The sequence below is a fragment of the Eublepharis macularius genome, chromosome 14, assembly GCF_028583425.1.
Source record: "Eublepharis macularius isolate TG4126 chromosome 14, MPM_Emac_v1.0, whole genome shotgun sequence".
In the NCBI taxonomy this organism is placed as follows: Eukaryota; Metazoa; Chordata; class Lepidosauria; order Squamata; family Eublepharidae; genus Eublepharis; species Eublepharis macularius.
In genome coordinates, this window is record NC_072803.1 from 57,613,719 (window position 1) to 57,635,679 (window position 21,961).

The 21,961-nt window shown below is 46.1% G+C and overlaps 1 protein-coding gene across 2 annotated transcripts in view; it reads right to left on the reverse strand.

Moving 5' to 3' along the window:
• The window catches only part of DNM1 (dynamin 1), a 215,020-nt gene that overhangs the window by 19,321 nt on the left and 173,738 nt on the right, over positions 1–21,961 (reverse strand). Inside the window, exons 15-19 of one of the 2 annotated variants that reach the window (XM_054998606.1) lie at positions 16,786–16,895; positions 12,311–12,422; positions 4,595–4,765; positions 3,325–3,566; positions 2,635–2,853 (exon numbers count right to left, since the gene is read on the reverse strand). In XM_054998606.1, coding sequence (XP_054854581.1) covers positions 2,635–2,853; positions 3,325–3,566; positions 4,595–4,765; positions 12,311–12,422; positions 16,786–16,895 — 854 coding nt within the window. Of the gene's footprint in view, positions 1–2,634; positions 2,854–3,324; positions 3,567–4,594; positions 4,766–12,310; positions 12,423–16,785; positions 16,896–21,961 lie in introns of those variants that run through there. The other variant, XM_054998607.1, reaches the window with a different exon arrangement.

The following is a 21,961-nucleotide window of genomic DNA, read 5'->3' on the forward strand; positions in this document are numbered from 1 at the left end:
GGCCCAAAATGGTCAGGATCGGGCTGCTGTTGAGCGGGAGAGTGATCCAGCACCTGTCAGAGGCCCAATCTGGACTGTTTCAGCTGCAATCCAGGCTGAAACGGGCCCAAAATGGCCAAGAGTCAGGTGGGCGGGGCCACCTGTCATGTGACCTCTTTGGGGAACTGCCGGAACTGCATTCTGCACATTCCCCCTCAAAATGAGCCCTGCTTCTAGAGCTCTTTTTGGTTTGAACTACAGTATGAAAGTACAGCAAACAGAACCTAGTGTACTCCCTCAATTATATCTGTGAGAATAAGTACAGATAATGGATTTATTTATAAAATTCCTGGTTCTATCACATGTTCATAACCTCTTCCAATGTGAGGGGTTTTGGTGCAATCAACTGTCAAATTGCTTCTCAAGCTCAGGATTCATGACATGGCAAATCAAAAAGAGTAAAATGTTAAAATGTCCTCATTGCAGGTGTTATTTTAAACACTCTGGATTGACCTGTACTGGTTCCCTTCCCCTGAGAAGTCTTCTTCACTTGGCAGAAGGGAAGCTACAGATCCAACTACTTGGGCCCAAATCTTTCCCCACTCTCTGTTTCAACATTATGCGGGTTATCATCCTAGACAGTTACTAAACAGAGTGTTACCATTCTAAGCCCATTGACTTCAGTGGACTTCACAAGGGCCGTTTCCACACTACTTACCTTCATCTGGAACGCTGCAGAATGTCGCGAAAAAAACACGGAAGATAGCGTCTTCTCGTGCGAGTTTTACACGATGTCGCGCAAAACTCACGTGAGAAGACGCTATCTTCCGCGGTTTTTCCGCGATATTCCGCGGCATTCCGGATGAAGGTAAGTAGTGTGGAAACGGCAAAGGTATAACTCTGCATAAGACTGTACTGTACAACTCCATACTTGTCAAGAATATTGTTTCCTAAACTTCTGAACTGATACACCGTCAAAATTCACTTCTTCCTTCAGGCTTGAAAAGGTTTATTCTTAGACTGTGTACACAGAGGTGCTCAACTGCCATGCCTCTGCAGGAGTCACTGTTCTGAGCATGTTTCCATAGTTGGGTGCTTTACCACTCACTCACAGCGCACTAGCAGTTCTCTAAGCACACACAGTTTAGGAAGTACTGGTTAGGATCTGTACCTACAAGAGGGCATTTTCTTCACAACAGACTTAACCAATTCAAGAGCGAGTCTCTTTTCCAAAGAAACTCTACTAGGAATTGTTGTTCTTTGAGCTAGGACTACGGACCTCCAACAGAGATTCCTTGTTGAGGAATTGGGATTTCAATTTTCACAAGATATGGATTAATAGCTATACCTTATTGAGTATTCAAAAGATGGCAGTGGTTTACAGAAAAAAATGGCATCTCTCGTATCTTCTCTGCCCCTCATTGTTTGTGATAGATAAAAGCATATTGGCAGGAGAAATTATGTACTTCTGCACACATCTAGCTAGGAATTTAGAATTTTCATTCCAAAATTGATTCAAATACATTATTCTCCAGCAAAGAATTCTCATCAAACTACTATTCCTATGATTCATTGGGGGAAGCTAGAACAATTTAAATCTGTAGGATAGATCTGTTAAGAGCAGCTAAAAATTTTCCATATTATTTGTTTTCTATATGAGGAATTAATTGGTTTTGCTGGTCAAGAAAGGGAGAGCATAAATCAGTGTTTCAATAAAGGTCGATGTGCTCGGTGGTCTTATTCTCATTCCTGACAACGATATCCATGTTTTAGGTTCAAGTCAAGGACCCGGCCAGGAAATACTCTTACCACACCGATGCTAACTCCAGCCAGCTTTGTCCCTGAATCACCCTAAGCATCAGAATGAGGTAAAACTGGACCAAAATCTGCACTAAAAACCTGCTAAGGCAAATGCACAAGATCAGCTGTTTGAAATAAAGCATTTCTAAGTGGATTTCTCTCCTCAAAAATCCTATTACCAATTTCCTCTTTTAAAAACCAGCTTTACTGTGCTTAAAACCAGTAGATAAGGGCCATCACTGCCATTGTTTGCTTTCATTTTTAATAACAATCTCAATTTTAAAAAAAGAATGTCCAAACACTAGCTAATTTTTCTTCAAGCTGTAATGAGTGCAGCTGGCGCAATCACTTCTTGTGATTGTAGCAGGAGTTGTGCCCCAAACAGAATAGGGAGTTATGTCTAAGTTTTTTTTAAAATTGGAGAATTAATCATGGTGAGCACACAGCTTTTCTCCCAAATATCTCCTAGTCCGGGAATCATGGTGCAGGTAGATCAGGGGCTATCAGAGAAACTTCACCAGTTATAGATGAGAGCATACTCTTCTTTGGTGCATCTTGCTCCTAAGCTTTCCAAATTATCCCTTCTAACATCACCACTTTGGTCAGGATTGCCACTATAAGCACCCCGCCAAACCACTTTACCACTCCAGCTTCACCAAGGATCATGTTTCAAAATGCTACTTCAAGGAAAACTTCAGCGCATGAGAAACTAGTGTCAGAGCAAACGCCCCTGGAATAGTAGGAGACCTCAGTTACCTGTCTCAAGCACGCTCTGCTGACAAGAGGATGGGCAATTAGGAAGTCTGACGCCCCAAGTCTCCTTCCCTCTTATACCTGCTGCATCACCTCACTTACCTGGGGACACCAGGAGGTGCACGGTTGGGCCGAGATGGAACCTGAGGGGGAGGCCCGAAAGGATCAGGGGAGGCCCCTGGCCTAGAGGGCACAGGAGGAGCACCACCCAGGGTGGGACCACCAGCAGGCGGAGGTCCAGGAGCTGGGCCTCGAGATCCAGGCCTGGCCGGCGGGACTGCTGGAGCTCTCCTCTGCGGTGTAGGGCTGGATGTGGGAGACCTAGCAGACAGAGAGAAAATTCACTGCAGTGGGAAGTGAGTATCCGGGCTTTCCAAATCCTGTCATAAACTTTTTCGGGCTGAGAACTGAAAGCAGTTTGGAAGAGACATTAATAACTATGAGGGAAACATCTTTCTTTTGACTCCCTGTATCCACTGGACAACCCAGATTTTCATCTTTTTGTGGAGGGGAAACTAAACCTCTGCACAACTTGTTTACTGGAAGCAAAAATGGGGTGAGGTGATCTCTCTTGTCAAACTGCTTTCAATTCTCTGAAAAAAAGACTTTTGTCAGGTTTACTATGGACCACAAGATGTCCACCAATGGGTTTTCCATGTGAAGTCACCTGCCACCATGCAAAATTGGAATGCCCCACATCCCTTCCTTCCTGTTCCAGCAGGAGGCCCAATCGCATCGCTAAAAGAGGCATCAGGAAGGTCTGCGGGGGCCTCCCCCCTGAGCCTCTGGTACCTGCGTCCGGACGGTATGTTCTGCACCTGCAGCCAAGAGTCGTCCACCGGCGGAGGCAAGGGAGTGCTGATGGTGGTGGTGTTGATGTCCCCGATGATGTTGAGCGCCTCCTTCAAGGCATGGTACATGCGCAGCATCTCATCACGCCGCTGGGCCTGTTCAGCTGATTCCTCCATCAAGGTGTTTTGGTCTCCACAAGAGTATAGGTTCGCCAGCAGTTCTGAGTGGATAAATTCCTTTGTCTGGCAAAGAGGGAAAAAAAGAGGCCAGGAAAGTTAGGGTCGCAAATTTTCAAGGCAGCTTCCTCCTAGCACAGGGTTACTTACTACCCCTTTCTGCCACTTTTGCAGATATGCCTCAGGTATAGTAAAAGCCCTCTTACCTGAATCTTTAGCTTAAACTTTAAAATAACCTTAAACAAAATTAATAGAGAGGCTTCCACTAGATTCTATGGAATTTGCTTTTGATGAAACATGCATAAGATTATCTCGAGACTTTAAACTTACAGCAGTATGGGGGAAAATACCACATGCTCATTATGGCTCCTATCTCTGAATCAACAGGCATTAGAAATTCACTGTAAAAATAAAAGCTGGGAATCTAGGCACAAGTGGCCTAATTCATTTTATGAGTCTGGCCTGTCTCTGATTCTGCCCTTTTTTGGGGTCCACATTTGCGATCTGCTGGCAGGGTCTTCCCCAGCCTGTTTCCCTCTTCAAGGATGGGCAGGGGCAGACCCTGACACCTGAGCTACAATACCAAAACATTTGATCTGCTGCATTGATCTTGCTTCCAACTGAAACCCTCACCTATATTTCTCCAGGCCTCAGTGAAGCCACTCCAAAATCCATATGAACTCACTATTTGGTACCTAGACCACCCTGATGTTTGCCAGCCATTATATTAGATGTTCCCCATTGGACACTGGGGCATATTAAAAGCCACACCGCCATTGTCCAAGAGCAGGGCTTTTTTTCAGCTGGAACGTGGTAGAATGGAGTTCCGGCACCTCTTGAAAATGGTCATATGGCTGGTGGCCCCGCCGCCGATCTCCAGACAGAGGAGAGTTTAGATTGCCCTCCGCGCCAGCCGAGGGCAATTTAAACTTTTAAAAACTCCCCCCTTGTTCCAGCTGACCCAAAGTGATGTCATTGTGTGGTCCTGAGTTCCACCACGGAGTTCCACCACCTCTTTTCCCAGAAAAAAAGCCGTGTCCAAGACTACAAAATCTATACGTTGCACCTAAATAACTGTACAATGGGATACTTACGTTGTTTATCATAAGGTGCATTATGGTCTTAGGCATGAGGTCACGAATAGTCTTGTTGACAATAGCCATGTAGGAGTCCACAAGGTTCCTGATAGTTTCCACCTGTCTCTCCAACTGAGGGTCCATGGAATGCATCAAGCTATCGGATCCATTCTCCTCTGACTCGCTGGACTACACAAGATGTAGGAGAGACAGATTGCATCTTTAATAAGAACCCTCCCCCCCCTTGACACCAGAAAGCAAAACAAGAGAGAGAGAAAGATGCAGAAGAATCTATGCAGCAACATGAGAGAATGAAGGACTTGTTTCCAGAGCTGAAGGCCCCCCCCCCGATAATTTCCCAGTACATTCAAGTCACCCTTCTTCCCTTTTACTCTTCTGAAAAAAGACAGCGAATCGCATAGGCTATTGAGACTGCCCCCTACTTTCAGATTAAGGGCAAGGCAGCAGGAAAGGGCTAGACTAATCATAATGTTGAGAATCCTATCTCCACTTATTTTGTGATATGGACAGTCAAAATGGGATGTTCTTTCTGGTTTGTTCTGTCACTTGCTTGTTTTGCCTGCTACATGAAGTTGCCATGGAGACATCTGCACCTCCTTTAGAACTATTAATGCAATTGTAGCTTTTTATTCAAAGTGCATAAACGTTAATTGTGCAACATTACAGTCAGCCTAGGGACATTGTGTGGTTATATCCTTAATTGTCAACATGGAAAGCCTTAGTAAACTACATTGGAAGGATCAGTCTGGTTAAAGGAATTGCTAGTGCAAATAGCAACCCTAGTCGTGACCCCCGCCAAAATATGCCAATGAGATGTTACGAGCAGTTTCATAGGGCAAGTCCAGGTCTGACCATACAGAATTTCTCAAACCAAGGGTGAGGAATTCTGGTTAAATAAGGAATTGTAATGAAAATAGTCCACTTGCGTCTTCATGGAGACAGGGAGCTACTTTCTCTGGAGGAGTGTGTGGTCCCAGTCAGTGCTACACAAGCAATTCCCCTAGTCAAACAGGTTAATCGGGCCATTATCATGGAGCACGGACTCCTCCTGCCCATCTCATTTGTAAAATGCAATGGGATCTTCCAAGGCTGCATTTTGAGTTTGGCTCCGTTAACTGCTGGAAAAAAAGCAGCCCAAGACAAGTAATCTGGACTGCTCAGGAGCAATTTGAGGCCTGCAACGATGCTTCTTTGGAAATGACCTAGTTGCAACCCTCACCTTCCTTCCTTCCTTCCTTCCCATAACTGGACTTGAGCAAAAAGAGAGAGAGAGAGAGAGAGAGAGAGAGACCTTTTTAGACAGTGGCTGGTTCCGCACAAGTTGGATAATGCACTTTCAATGCACTTTATCAATCATTTGAGGTGGATTTTTTGTTCCACACACGAAATAATCCATTCCAAATGATCTATAAAGAGGATTGGAAGTGCATTATCCAAGGTGTGCGGAATCAGCAAAAGTCTCTTTTGCACCACAGCTACAAGGTTTTACTTAGTCTTGCATCCTTCCTCAAATGTACAGTTAGAAACGTTCCCATTTTTGGCAAACTGTGAATGTCCAGTGTGTAAATCTCACCCATGACTGTATAAGAAAGGGTACCAGACTTTAGTTGTCCCTTGGCAGTAAGTCCACCACATCCATCCACCTTTGTTAAAACTCAAATATTTTTTTCCTATCAGAACTCCCCATGCAACAGGCATATATTCAGCGGCTGAAACTTTCCTCCAGCAGGGGGAAGACATCGCCTTCTCTTTGCCACCATCGGTTACAAGCACAGTCAAATATGGACAACCTTAGTGGCTGTCTGATGCTGGACTGGAGGACTAGCAAGGAGTATTCAATAAGGAAGGAGGGGCGTTGTTTCCTTTTCCTATCATCCTGGAAAGCCCCTCGGCCTCTGCTGCTTTATGCTGCAATGGCCCTTGCAAGGACTCCTCTGAGCTTCCAGCATCTTAGGGAACAAGGGGGGACAAAGCAGCATTAATCTGGTTGATGCTGGGTAGGGCCCCCCTCCGGCCGAATAGGCAGGGCTTTTTTTCAGCTGGAACACGGCGGAACAGAGTTCCGAAACCTCTTGAAAATGGTCACATGGCCGGTGGCCCCGCCCCCCCGTTCTCCAGACAGAGGGGAGTTGAGATTGCCCTCTGTCTGGTGATCAGGGGGGCAGGGCCACTGGCCATGTGACCATTTTCTCCGAGGGCAACCCACTGAGTTCCACCGCCTCTTTACCCAGAAAAAAAGCCGTGCGAATAGGGTAGTACGGAGCCCTCCCTACCAGAACTCCCACCTCCAAAAAGAATTTTTTTCTTCTCTTTTTACTATGTTTTAGTGGCGGTTGAAAATGGTTCAAATGAACTGTTTTGTGCTGCTTTGTATTTTAAATATTTATACTGTATTTATTGTGTTTTAAACTGTGGACTGTAAATTTTAATGTATATTAATGTGATCCGCCCTGAGCCTGCCGGTGTGGGGAGGGCAGAATATAAACTGAAACAAATAAAATAAAATAAAAATAATAATAATAAGCCAAAAACACATTGCTATATCATAAACAGCTCTCATTAACTACAGGGCATACCCCTATCTGTTTGGTAGGCAGCCGCTCAGCTCTGAAAGCTCACCATGGTAGCACGCCCTGCTTTTTAGAACAGCAGCTTTCTAAACAGAGAGGATTTTACCGACTCCGTTTCACAGTCGCATTTACAAATCACACACACAAAGAGTTTCTTCATTGAAATCGATCTGTTGGAACACAGGGTGGGACGTGCAGGAAGATTTTCTGAGATATGAGCAACAACCGTCTCTCATAGAGGAAGGGGATTTTATTTCATGTCTCTTTCCCCAAAACATCAAGGGTTTTGTTTGTTTGTTTGTTTGTTTGTTTGTGAAGAGCTTACATATGAACCCCAAAGATCTCGGCAACAGAAGATTAGAGGAACTTGAAATCAGAACACAGCTCTAAAAATCGAAGAAGTAAAAGGCAAAAAGAAAAAGAAAAATAAAGATGGGGAAAGACTCCTTTGGACCCAGCTCTGAAATTGAGCAATCAAATTCCAAAGGGGGAGGGACTTAGATGAGTAAAAGGAAAGCCTGAGGCAAGAATGGAAATAAACAAACAGATGATGTGGCAGGAAGTGCAGAGAGAAAGGGAGAAGGTGTCTCTTGGGACACAGAGACAAGAGGGAGAAAGTAAAAAGGGAAAGTTTTTAAAAACTAGCAGCAGTTCAGGAACAAATGATGAGATTTCCCCCTTGGGGGTAGAACAGGCAGAGGGGGCAGTCACTTACTTTGTCCTTGTCCTGGCAGGCCAGTTTGAGCACAAAAAGTAAAAAAAAAAAAAGGAAAAACAAGAACAAGAAAAAAATTGTGACAAATTAAAAAAAATCCCCCATTTTTATTTTACATCATCTAAGGTGGCTAACCTCCAATGAAAGTATGGCAAAGTCTGAATAAAAACATACATTAAAGAGGACTGGGCAGATAGTCAAATGAATGGGATTGAGAGGGGAAGGCTGAAGAGCAAAACAGACTCCTACTGACAGTTACTTACCAGTAGCATAAGAGTTTGTTTTCCCATTCCTTACATGGGATCTAGTGCAAATATATTGGACAAGAACCTATGACCCATCCATAAAATACATTGCACATCAGGGGAGGAAAGGAAGATTCAAACTTCTTCCATGTGGCAACACTTAAGTGAAAACTATGGTGTTGCTGCAGCTGCTAATGTAGTACAATGGCAAGTGACACTTCCACGTGACAGTATTCCCCACTTCCCACTAGTCGGCACCCCCCCCCCAACCCCGCCCACATCTCTGGCAGGGTTTTTAAAAAGTTTTTTTTTATAACTGACATGCTGGTATACCACTACATCAATATACTGCTGTGTCAATTATCAATTTTTTTTTTAAAAAGCCAAGGGTGGAGGACCACCCCAGGGACTGGGGAAAAGAGAATAGTGCTGATGTTGTTAGGACAGGGGAAATCCAGAGTCTCCTGCTACGCAGCAGCCATCCTGGTTTTGCTGGCAATCTTTCCCAAAACATCACAACAAAGTCGGTTTGGGAAGGATCACAGAGAAGTTGAGGAAAAACTGGGTGGTGTGCAAAAGGGCTGTGGAGAAGCAGGGAAAAAAATCCTTACTTCCTAATAGCTTCCAAGCCAGGTCGAATAACACATGGGTAAATAACTGCGCTGATTAAAAGGGGGCCAGGCTTGATAAGAAAGGAGTGGGATTACACACACACACATGTGGACATAGTTTATGGATGGTCCCAGACAAACAGAGGCAGAATTATTCTATCACCTCACTAAACAGGAGGCATGACGGTTTCAACTGGTTCATACAGTATAGTGCCCAGCAAGGAGAAGCCAAAAGTAGATTAGATGGGGCTTGTAGATTAATGGAAGGGGGCTGTATGGGGAGAGAAATTGAGGGGTGTGCATGAGACGGAAGACAAACAGGAGAGAAGCAGGCAGAGGAGGTAATGGGTGTGTGTGAACAGTGCAAATAAAAAGGGAATTCGTAGGATTTCTTTCCTCTTACATCAACTGCTAGGCATTGCCCTTTGAACCTTCAGACAAAGTGGGAGAATGCAGTCAAAGCTTCTACTTCTGCTCCAGCATTCTGGTCCTCTACTACCCTCCCTGTAATAGGGTCTCCTGGTATGGCAACAAGATGGCGGAAGGAATGGACGGGAGGGACAGGAGTTGTCTTTTCTCCTGCTTTATCGAGACGTTTTCTTGCCTAGGCTAAGAGGAGGCGACACTAGTCAGAGTAAAGATGAGGGGGAAACTGGAACAGGTAAGTTGTTGAGCAAAAGGTAAGGTGAACGAAGTAGACAAGCATAGACAGCTTCAAGAGGGGATTGGATAAACCTATGGAGCAGAGGTCCATCAGTGGCTATTAGCCACAAGGTATAGATGGAACTCTCTGTCTAGGGCAGTGATGCTCTGTATTCTCGGTGTTTGGAGGGGGGCAATCAGTGGGAGGGCTTCGAGTGTCCCTTCCCCACTGGCAGACCTCCTGAGGACACCTGGTTTTTTGGCCACTGTGTGACACAGAGTGTTGGACTGGATGGGGCATTGGCCTGATCCAACATGGCTTCTCTTAGACGATGGACTAACGAGCAGGGTCTCATTGGTGACCTACTGCTCAAAGCTCAAGTGTTCATTTAGATGCATCTAGGTAGAATCTTATGCACCCTATAAGAATTGCTCCCTTCTACGTCCATTAATCTCAGTGGATTTAGAAGAATGTACCTCTGCTTAGGATAGAGTCCAAAAACCTAAGGAGCCTGGCCAATGTTCCAGGTTGTATGCAAAGAGCTTAAGCCATCTAACTGTTTTAAATGACTGTGTTGACAGAGTGGGTCTCCTTCATGCTCATACCAAAGAACCACCCCAAGTGTTTGGAGTCAGGCAAGTGTCCCTCAATGAAGTTACGTTTTCTCTCTTTTTTGTTTCCTATCTTAGCAAGGGAGTTTCTTCCTGAAGATTAGATTATTCCCCAAATTATTACAAAATCTCCAACTAAACAAAAAAGAGACCAAGGTATTGGCTATCACATACAAAGTTCTTCACAGCCTTGGTCCAGCATGCCAATGGGACTGCCTCCCTCCCTATGTCCCTCCATGCCAGCTTCGCTAATTTGAACAAGGTCTCCTGCAGGTGCCACCCTGCACATGGGTGAAATCAACAGCTGCTTGTACATGGGCTTTCTCTGTGGTGGCCCCTGCCCTATGGAACAGCCTGTCTGAGAAGGTCAGGAGACACCCCCCCACTCTCCTGGCTCCCCACCAACGATACAAAACTGAATTATTCAAAAGGGCTTTTTACTCAGATAGGTAGGTAAAGGTAGTCCCCTGTGCAAGCATCGAGTCATTACTGACCCATGGGGGGATGTCGTGTCACGTTTTCTTGGCAGACTTTTATTACTGGGTGATTTGCCATTGACTTCCCCAGTCATCTACACTTTACCCCCAGGAACCTGGGTACTCATTTTACCAACCTCAGAAGGATGGAAGGCTGAGTCAACCTTGAGCTGGCTACCTGAACCCGGCTTCCGCCAGGATCAAACTGAAGTCATGAGCAGAGCTTGGGCTGCAGTACTGCAGCTTACCACTCTGCGATATGGGGCTCTTACTTTTTACTCAGCTAGGAGGGCTGTATTGTAGGGAGAGGGTCTTAAAGAGATGCTTCACTAATGAATTAGGGACCACAGACTTCACCACTATGTTGCCTTACATGCTATCTGTTGCTTTAAGTATGACCCTACTGGGTAGTTCTATGTTGTCTAATGTCAGTCCTAGAATTGCTTATGCTCTGGTTCAACATTTCTTCAACTCTGTATTGGATTACTGCTCAAGTTATGTCTTTGTAAACTTGCATTTATTTACTCTATGGCGTTGTTTATTGAAATGTCCTTGACTGTATTAATCTCATACTACGTAATCCGCCTTGAGTCTCAGTGAGAAAGGCGGACTATAAATGACATTAAATAAACAAACAAACAAATAAATAACATAAGAAGTAAAAATGATCCCTCTGTGAGATCCAAGTCCTTTGATGCCTCTTAATTGGTTTTCTTTTATACATCTGCATCAAGTTAAGATGTTCCCAATCAACAGAAAAGTGGCCCCATTTACACAACAGCAAATCATGGCACAAGTTATCCCCTTGCCCTTTTTCTTGGGCACTTTTAAACATCACTAAAAGTAATGGAAGTGCCAAATCTGGAAGCAAAATACCTCAGACAGGGAGTATCTGTTATCTTTAATGTTTGTCACCACTGGCATTAGTTTTCAGCAAGTGTTGTCATTCCCATATGTTGGTCATTGATAGCGCATTGGGACAAGGAGACCTCAGTACAAGAATTGGCACAGCTGGTATCTGACTTGCAGATGATCACAAAAGGATTTTGATCCCAGGAGAAGATCTGGAAGCATCCTTAGGGCCAATCTATTTGTTGTTCATGTATCTTCCCAATTTATACCATAAGGCAGACAGGAGTGTGAACCCACCTTAACATTAAAAAGGGGCACAGGAGAGGGGATCTAAACCCTCCCAACTTTTTTGCCTTACCTCCTATCCTGCATGGCTTTGGGAACTTTCCTTCCAGACTAGGCACTTCTGGACCAGGATTAGAAGAAAAGTGCCTGGCATGATGGACCATAAAGAAGTAAGATGAGGAACTATGGCAGACGCCACAACTTTTTGAGGCCTCGGGCGCCTTCGGAATTCTGACACAGAGCGATGGGCACAATCACAAAAGGGCTTTCACAGAATGTGCAGCCAGCCACTAAATGGCGGCCACAGGAAAACTGAGCTGGCCACAAAATGTCAGGGAGGAAGGTTATGTATAATTATAATAAGCAGAAGTTCTGTTCAATAGGATGCCTTTTAATCTGCATGGACAATCAGATATCTAGTGGTCAGTCAGAAGCCCTGCTGAGCAAAAGCCCCTACCTGGTCCTGCCCACTTGGTGGGCACCAGAAATGGTATTGGTGGGTGGGAACCCCTGAATTATGGGTTCTCACTTGTCTGCCCCCTTTGAAAACATCCTGCCATACCTGTTTTATAGGTTAAAGGGGTAAACCCCTGAACAAACATGGCTGCCTCCATAGTATCTAACCTGGCCCTTCATAGCCACAGTTTTAAAATGCTTTCACTTCATTCATCATTGCACTTTCAAGACTCTTAGTTGTTAACTTACCCCAACACGTTCTGGGTAAACTCCTGCACGCAAGAAGGAGGCCTTCCAACTATCGACCTCCTCCTGTGTCTCACACGCTAGCTCCAGTTGCCGATAGTCTTTGTAAACATTCCTGAGGTAAAAGAGACACTAGATGATCACGTGGCATATACATTGCCACCTGCCTGTCTTTGCTGAGGTACACTTCCATCCCCCATTTCTCTGGAAGCATATTAAGAAGTGTAAATCTGCTGACAATAGTGTTGACAGAGTGTTCTGGGCTCCCCATATGCCCACTTATTATGCTTCCCTCTTGCTCTCCCACCTCTGTGCCCCTACCTGCCTGGATGTCCTTCTTTTACCCACTTGTAAGCTCTCCCACCACCTGCAGTCACAGAAGCCCATGCTGCCTGCACACCCTTTTCCTGATGGTGTTGGGTGGTGGGTGCAGCTAGGAACGCCACTGCCATGGCCACCAGGAACACTGATGTTTTGTGCACCACCCACATGCTCTTCTCCAGTAGCACTAGGCAGCGTATACAATGCAGCATGGAGCACAAGCTGGCAGTGGAAGGGTGTGACTGCAAGCATTAGAAGAGATGCGTGAGCAGGGAGTGAGCAGCAGTGCACCCACCAGAAGACATGGGGCCTGGCAGCTGCCCCACCCTGCCATGTGCTGATGTCAGCCCTTTCACATTTTTTCTCACTCTGCCTATCAGGTAATTCATTTATTACATCTTTAACTTGAACTTCTTCCAAGGTGCTCAGGGCAGCAGGCTCAGTTCCCCCTCACAACAGACAGGGCCGGCGCCACCGTTGAGGTGGTGAGGCAGGGGCCACAGGGCTGGAGGGGGCACCGGAGGTGGTGCCGGGGGCGGAGGCGCGTGTCCCGTGCCACCGCCAGCCAGCCCCACACCGCCGCCGCATGCCCTGGGCGGGTGCAGCAGCCACAGGCCAAGGACTATAGGCGGCCGGGGTGGCGTGCGGCACATGGGCGGCCTCCTTGTGCCGCCCCAGCTACCCGCCGGCAGCACTGCATGATGACATCATTACGCAATGATGTCACCACGCAGTTTGGGGCACGCATACGAGGCTGGCCTCTGGCGCCAGAAACCCTAGCGCTGGGGCTGACAACAGGTTAGCTGAGAGAGAGTGGCAGGCTCAAAGTCATCCATCAAGATTCACAGTTGAGTGCAGATTTCAACCCAGGTCTCCCCCATCCTAGGCTGACATTCTAACCAGTACATAACACTCTGAGAAACCAGGCACAGCCAAGCTCGATGCTGATAGGTCAGATGCCATCTTCTACCTTCCATAGGAACCTCTAGTACTTATCCCACTAGGCTCCACCTCTTGTCTGCTAAGCACGACCCCTTACTCCTGGGTTCCCCCTAAAGATGCCTGGAGATCTCCTGGAATTACAACTGATATCCACTCCACAGAGATCAGTTTCCCTGGAGAAAATGACTATCCTGATGAGGTCCCTCCCCAAACCCCACCATTCCCATGCTCCACCATACCTGCGGGACCACCTCTCCCATTACATCCCTTGCATAGTGTTGCACTCTGCAGACAAGCAACTCCTGGTGGCCCCCAGAGGGCATCTGTCTAGCCTTGACCAGGGCCAGGACTTTTTCTGCCCTGGCCCCAGCCTGGTGGAACACTCTCCCGTTGGAGATCTGGGCCCTGAGGGACCTGTTACAGTTCCGCAGGGCCTGTAAAACAGATGTTCCGCCAGGCCTTCAGCTGAGGACCAGTGAGTGTTCCCCCCTCCACCTAAGACCACCACTTCTTCTGTGACTGTCCTTGGCCATGTGTTTTGCCTATATGTTATGGCCTATATGCGTACTCCTGATTGTTTATCTAAGTAGCCTATGTATAAGGCGCCTTGACTATTTTAATGACTGTTTCAAGATTGCTACTGATTTTAAAGTTTTTATGATCAATTTATTGTATTTTATGGATGTTGTGAACCACCCTGAGCCCATTCATGGGGAGGGCAGGGTATAAATCAAATCAAATAAATAAATGTCCAGGAACTTACTAAGCCAAAGTTAGCACAACCCTAGCCCACTCTTCCCTCACACAATCTGAGGTTTAGGAACCCTGGCAGAAATGTATTCCTACCATGCATTAGAGCTATTGTTTCTGCATTGTTATTAGAGATGGGCACGAACCAAAAAAACCCCGAACCATGAGATTCGTAGTTCCTGGATTTTAACGAACCAAAAACCATGAACTGGCATGGAACTGGGGCCAGTTACGACCCAGTTCGTGGTTCGTGGGGTTTAAATACCCCTTTCTGGCCACTTAGCAGCGGCAGGGAAAGGGGCATTTAACAGTTTAAAGGGCCCTTTCCTGCCTTGCAAGCAGCAGGTCCTTTTAAACTATCAGCTGGCAGGTGGAGGCGGGGGGGATTCCCCCCGACTGCCAGCTGATAGTTTAAAGAGACCTGCCAGTGGTAGGACCATTTAGACTGCCTAAACTCCAGCCCCCCCCACCCCCACTCCCCCAGCCCCAACCCCATACTTATCTTAAAGAGGCTTGCGGCATCCTCCTCCTGTGAGGGGCAGCAAGGCTGTTTTTGGCCTCCTCCACCCCTGTGCAGGCCTGCAGAGGGACGGAGGAGGCTGAGAATGGCCTTGCTGCAGCAAGGCCATTTTCGGCCTCCTCTGCCCCTCTGCGGGCCCATGCAGGGGCGGAGGAAGCCGAAAACGACCTCCTCCATCCCACCACGGGCCAGCAGAGGGATGGAGAAGGCTGAGAACGGCCTTGCCACCCCTCAAATGGCCGCAGCGTGGCCCTTTGAGGGGCAGGAAGGCCGTTTTAGGCCTCCTCTGTCCCTGCACGGGCCTGTGCAGGGACGGAGGACGCCAAAAACGGCCTTGACCCAATGGCGCGCTGTGGCCATTTGAGGGGCAGCAAGGCCATTCTCTAACCTCCTCCGTTCCTCTGTGGGCCTGCGCAGGGGTGAAGGAGGCCAAAAATGGCCTTGCCGCCCCTCACAGGAGGAGGGGGAAGATGTCGTGGGCCTCTTGAAGGTAAGTGTGGGGTTGGGGCTGGGGGGGCTGGGTCTGGAGGGGTAGGGGGGCTGGGGTTTGGGCAGTTTAAAAAGACCTGCCGGAAGCAGGTCCCTTTAAACTATCAGCTGGCAGGCGGCGGGGGGGACCCCCCCGCTGCCGCCTGCCAACTGATAGTTTAAAGGGACCTGCCCTTGCAAGTCCCTTAAAGGGCCAGTTTAAATGCCCATTTGGCCATTTAAACTGCTCCTGTAATATGACCCAACGAACCAGTATAAAGTTCGTGGAAGTTCCGTGAAAAGAGCTTCCATGAACCCTGGTTCGCGAACCACGAACCAGACTGTTTTGTGGGGTTTTTTGGGTTGTAATTAGGTTTGTGTCCATCTCTAATTGTTACTATTAATGTTTATGGGTAGATAATGATATAGTAATTTATGCACAAACCCTGCGCTATCTGCTCAAGATCTGCAAGAATGATCTGTTTTCCTTTACATGCTCAAACAATGACATTGCTCTTGCTTATAGGATCACTTATCCTGAAATGCCTGAAGGGTGAGTCAAGAGCCATTGCACAGGGCTTTCCCCCTCACTTTTCATTCACAAACCCTACACTGAGTAAACAAACTAGAGGTCAAAGTAACTTTAGGGATGTTTTCTGAAGATTGTGGTTGTCTAAACAGTTACTTGTCTTAAAGAGAGCACTCTGCAAAAGTTTATTACTGATATTTATAACCTGCCTTTCTTGTCCAGAAATTCAACGTGGCTAACAACAAAAATGTAAACACCATTCAGTAAAAAGCATGAGAGTAAAATACAGTTCAACAGGTTTAAAACATTTACCACTGAAAAGATGAATCTCTATATTACAGCCCATTCATTCTATGGATCCCAAAATTCAATCTACAGGAACAGTACAGCCAAGAGAAAAATCTTTTTCCAGAACCACTCATACGGGCAACTTAGGGTTGCCAGCCTCCAGGTAGTGGCTGGAGATCTGGAATTACAACTAGTCTCCAGGTAGGGTTGCTAGCCTCCAGGTAGTGGCTGGAGATCTCCCGGAATTATAACTGGTCTCTAGGCCAGAGAGATCAGTTCACCTGGAGAAAATGGCTACTTTTGGGGGTGGACTCTATGGAATTATGCCATGCCAAGGTCCTTTCCCTTCCCAAACCCCACTTTCTCCAGGTTTCTCCAGGTTTCACCCTCCAGACCTCCAGGAATTTCCCAACTTGGAGCTGGCAACCCCAGGGCAACTTCGCAATTTTAGGCCCAGTTCAGGCCTAATTTTAGGCCACAGACTGATCCTCCAAATCATGGTTTGGGACTGAGTTATGATTTGAAGTGGCTTTGCTACCTATGTTTGGAGATTAGTGTTAACCAAAGCTGCCTGATTTGGACGTCACGGCACACTACAATTTGAAGAAACTCAGAAGCGAAAAAGGAAATTGATGGAATTTCATAAAGAAAGGGCACCACCTCTGTTCAGTATTGAAGAGGGCAAAGATGTGTTTGCTGGACATGAAGCCCTTCTCTACATCCCGTAGTTTCAGGTTATCCACTGGCAGCATGTACTTCTTCTCTTTCTCCTGAAAGGCAACGAAACAAAACAAAAACCCATTAGTCAGCTTCATTACCCTTAGAGCTTGTTAAACTGGATCAATGTCCCCTGTTGTCTTACTGTCAAATAGGTAGGCCCACTTATGAGCCAGGACGAAACATCAGAAATTGTTTTCTTCTAACAGGCAAAAAAACAGTGTGGACATAACAATATGTGAATGGCCTTGCAAGACTGGATCAACAATTCTTAACTAAATAATTACATTTCAAACCCACTTTTCAGCCAAACATTTATTCCTAGCTCCCCAGGAACTGCAAAAATAAGAACTGAAGATGAAAAAGAACACCAGCTAGAGGTTCCACCCAAGGGCCGCTGATAGGTTGCATCCTCCTCCTTTAGGAGAAAAGACAAGCAAGGGAAGATTAGTCTGCTAGTTATCAATTCTGACTTTGTTCTGACATGGTCAAACCAAGCCGGAGGGCAGACGCTTGCATCTCTAAATTAATGTGAACCGCTGTCACGTAAAAAGCAGGATCTAAACATAATAAAGGGATCAAAATGTGATACAAAGTGCTGCTGTGCACAAAGAGGGGTCTTAGCTGGATTTGGATTCAGGCAGGGCTTTTTTTCAGATGGAACGCGGGGGAACAGAGTTCCGGAACCTCTTGAAATGGTCACATGGCTGGTGACCCCGCCCCCTGATCTCCAGACAGAGGGGAGTTGAGATTGCCCTCCGCGCCATTGGCGTGGAGGGCAATCTAAACTCCCCTCTGTCTGGAGATCAGGGGGCGGGGCCACCAGCCATGTGACCATTTTCGCCGAGGGCGATTTAAACTTTTAAAGACTCCCCCCTTGTTCCAGCTCACCCAAAGTGACGTCATTGGCCCAGGGAGCATGAGCGCATTTTGCATGCACACATGTAGAACCAGGGGCACCACCTCCCGCCAAGAGTTGCCCCTTGTGCTGGCAACCCACTGAGTTCCACCGCCTCTTTTACCAGAAAAAAAAGCCCTGGATTCAAGCATGATGGAATGGAATTAGCCTCCCCTCCCTCTGATGGCCTCAGCAATGACTGTGGCCAGCCGGCCAGATGCTCTTGAGAAATCCAGGGCAGAACTACATGCATGCTCAGGAATCCTGCTGAAGCTCAGCATGTCTGGGTTTAATTAGTGCCTAGGTGGGGGACCTCCTCTTTTCCTTTCAATGGCAGCCCAAGCAGCTGCAGTTGTGCACTCTTCTGAAAGAAATACAGGACTGCATGTAAATGGCAGTTCTGCTTTCAGTAACCAGTTGTGATGCAGACAGACATTCCTCATTGTTGTTTATCCCAACACCAGGCATGTTGCCTCTGAACATTAAATGTTTCTGCATCTGGGCGCAGTTCCCTTCTCTCGCTGCAAAGCACTGATAATCAGTCTCCATGTTGGAGGGATTAAGAAGAGAGGTCAGAGTTTCCGGAAGTTTTTAATGCAAGCACATCTAATTTTAGAAGTGAAATACTACTTTTAGATAAGTGTGAGGATCGATATGCAGTTCACTTTGAACATGAAGAGTTAAATTGCATTAAGAAACCCAGTTGTTACATTTTGTTGGTGTTTCTTTAACCCTAATTTGAACAGCAATCCAAATCCACACAATACCAATACGCAACTCTGGGGTAGTTTCTTGGTCTAAGACTCAACTCTGAATATATTCCTACTGAAATGTTGCAAACCGAGACAGAAATTGATGCACTACAAGTGACCCAGAGGGGGGAGCCATTATACTAGAAAGAGAGGTGAATATTCCCACTTGCACAGAACTGCATCTAGTGTGCAAATGTGGCTGTCTGGTATGTGTGTCATGAAGAAAAATTAAGAAATATGATCTCTTGCAACGGAAAAGAGAATGGAAAAGGCAGACAGGCTGTCCTCAGATCCCAAAATCTAACTAGAAAACACGATGGCAAAGGAATGGGTGGTTTATATCACAGCTGATGCTTACTATGCTGATCTGGGTAACGGACTGCCACTTGGCTGAATTTTCCCCACTGGCATTTTAAAACAGTGGAATAAAGACACAATTGCTACTGTAGCTCGGAGACACAGATTATTAAAAGAAAGTGAACAGAAATCAACAAATCAGATCTTAGTCAGTATTAGTTATGCAACTGTATGGACCAGAACATCCCCCGATCTGCCCCTGGGGCTAAATTCTGCACTGTGGATCTGCAGGTTCTGATATGCCTAGTTCTATGCATGGACAAGTATTATGCTCAAGCACAGCAACATAAAGCAGAGTGCTGGCGGCTGTAGGAGCAGTGCAGAAAGGTGAGAAGTCTACAGGAATGGGAAGGGAATGAAAGATGAGTTCTCCCCCAACTGGGCTCTCTGCCTCCTGGATGAAAAGGTACGCGGATGAAAAGGTACACCTTCCCACACTTCCATTTTCATTTTGAAGTGTGGAAATCAGAAAGCAATTAGCCCTGCTGCACACAGCGCATAACACAACATTTCCTTCCACACTGGGCTTGATGGATGGATGACACCAGTGCAGGGAAAGGCTCACACACGTTCCTTCCCTGTTCCGCTTGCCCTGATGGAGGCGGAAGGAGGGGCAGATTTATGGAAGAGAGAGAGGTATTATGGCTAATAACGGAATGTAGATCTAAAAATGGCGCCTCCAGGGCTGTTTTACTCTCTCCTACAGGGAATTTGGTAGAACTAAATCTAGCAACAAGAACACTCAGAAACCAATATGTCACAACGCCACATACCAGCGGAGGCCCCCGTTTGTGGGTGGGGCTATGCATTTTGTAGCTTGGGTTTCCTGATGATTAAGAACCCAGTTGAGGCACTGCAAGCTCATTTCACAAACCGTAGGTCATCAAACAGCTTCCAGATGGCAAGAGCTTTCTGCTATTTCTGTTCTTGGTTAGGGTTGGATTTTTGGAGGGTTTTTTGTGTTTTTTTTTGTACAAGCAGCCTAAAACCAAAGAGAAGCCAATTCTAAAGCCCCTGAGAGAGCAAGTTGCAGTCTGTTTGCATTTCCTTAGACCCTGATCACAAATACTTTACTTGGAAGTAAATCCCACTGATTTTAATGCATCTTCTTCCCGTGTGGGATGTCAGAGTTATTAAAGAGAATTCTCAGGGTGGGGAGAGGAAAAAGAACTCTCAGACACAGGGAAAGACCAAGAGCAGTCCAGAGAAACTAAGTTTAAAGAAGCTGTGAGTTTGCAATGAGCCATCCTCCTTGCCAGAGGCTTGCATTTCCCTACTTTATCAGGAATATGGAATGAGAAGTCCAAACATCTTGCAGCAACAGAAAAGTGTGCAATTAAGTGTAGTTATTGATGTCTCCTTCACCATTATTAAAGTTTATTCCCTTTCTTTCTTAGATGCTCAGACAGATCTTTTTCTAACCAGCAAAATCAAAAAGAGTCCAGTAGCACCTTTAAGACTAACCAACTTTATTGTAGCATAAGCATCTGATGATGCTTATCTGATGAAGAGAACTGTGCTTATCTGATGATGCTTATCTGACGAAGAGAACTGTGATTCTTGAAAGCTTATGCTACAATAAAGTTGGTTAGACTTAAAGGTGCTACTGGACTCTTTTTGATTTTGCTACTACAGACTAACACGGCTAACTCCTCTTTTCTAACCAGAGGATTGAAGGTGATTTAATACTAAGATTATTGCCTGTTGCACCAATCCCCAAGTTTTTTTTGGGGGGGGGGAGTCATGTTTTTAAAAATCCAGCGTGTTTTTAAAAGATGTATGTATATACCAAAAATAAGGATGCCTACATCAAACCTTCAAGCCTCATTTGTTGAATTGTTTACACTCATTATTTCACCAAGGTTTGTCTCCCAAAGCAGCTCACAAAACCCAACGTTTAAGGTAAATACAAATTGTGCCTTGCAGATAGGATTCTTCACTTAACTGAATTCAGGCATGAGAGCCACTATGTTGTAGTGGTTAGAATGTCCAACTAATATCTGGGAGAGCCAGGTTTGAATCCTCAGTCTGCCACTGAAGCTTGCTAGGTAACCTGGCTTGACTAACCTACCTCACAGGGTTGTTCTGAGAACAAAATAGAAGAGAACTACTTTGGGTCCCCCTTGGGGATAAAGTGTGGTATAAATGACTCAATAAATAAGATATGCATGCTTGGCTGCTTTCTATCCTGTCTCTGGCCACATCAATGGCATCTGGAAAGAAATTATCATCTATCTTTAAAAACTATTCTCTTCTTCAGTCTCAACTAGGGTTGCCAGCCTCCAGGTGGTGGCCAGAGATCTCCTGGAATTACAACTGATCTCCAGGTGACAGAGATCAGTTCCCCTGAAGAAAATGGCTGCTTTGGAGGGTGGACTCTATGGCATTATACCATTCTGAGGCCCCTCCCCTCCCCAAACCCCACCCTCTCCAAGATCCACACCCCAAATCTCCAGGAATTTCCTGAGCTGGACCTGGCAACCCTAACCAAATTCAACACAGCCTTTCTTGAGCCTTCTATACCACCACCTCTTCACTTTCCCCATTGCACTAGTTTGCCAAACCACGATCTCTTCCCTCTGCTCCACCCCTAGTCTTGACCATCTAAAAACTCTCTGAACTGGGTTTATGACATACATAGCAAAGTGGCTCTATATCCTGATCTGCTTTTGCCATGAGCTGCCATGAGAGCCAGTTTGGTGTAGTGGTTAAGAGTGCGGGAATCTAATCTGGAGAGCCGGGTTTGATTCCCCACTCCTCCACTTGAAGCCAGCTGGGTGACTTTGGGCTAGTCACGGCTCTCTGGAGATCTCTCAGCCCCACCCACCTCACAGGGTGATTGTTGTGGGGATAATAATAACACATGGTTGTTGTGGGTTTTCCGGGCTGTATTGCCGTGGTCTTGGCATTGTAGTTCCTGATGTTTCGCCAGCAGCTGTGGCTGGCATCTTCAGAGGTGTAGCACCAAAAGACAGAGATCTCTCAGTGTCACAGTGTGGAAAAGATGTAGGTCATTTGTATCTACTCAGGAGGGGTGGGGTTGATACAAATGACCTACATCTTTTCCACACTGTGACACTGAGAGATCTCTGTCTTTTGGTGCTACACCTCT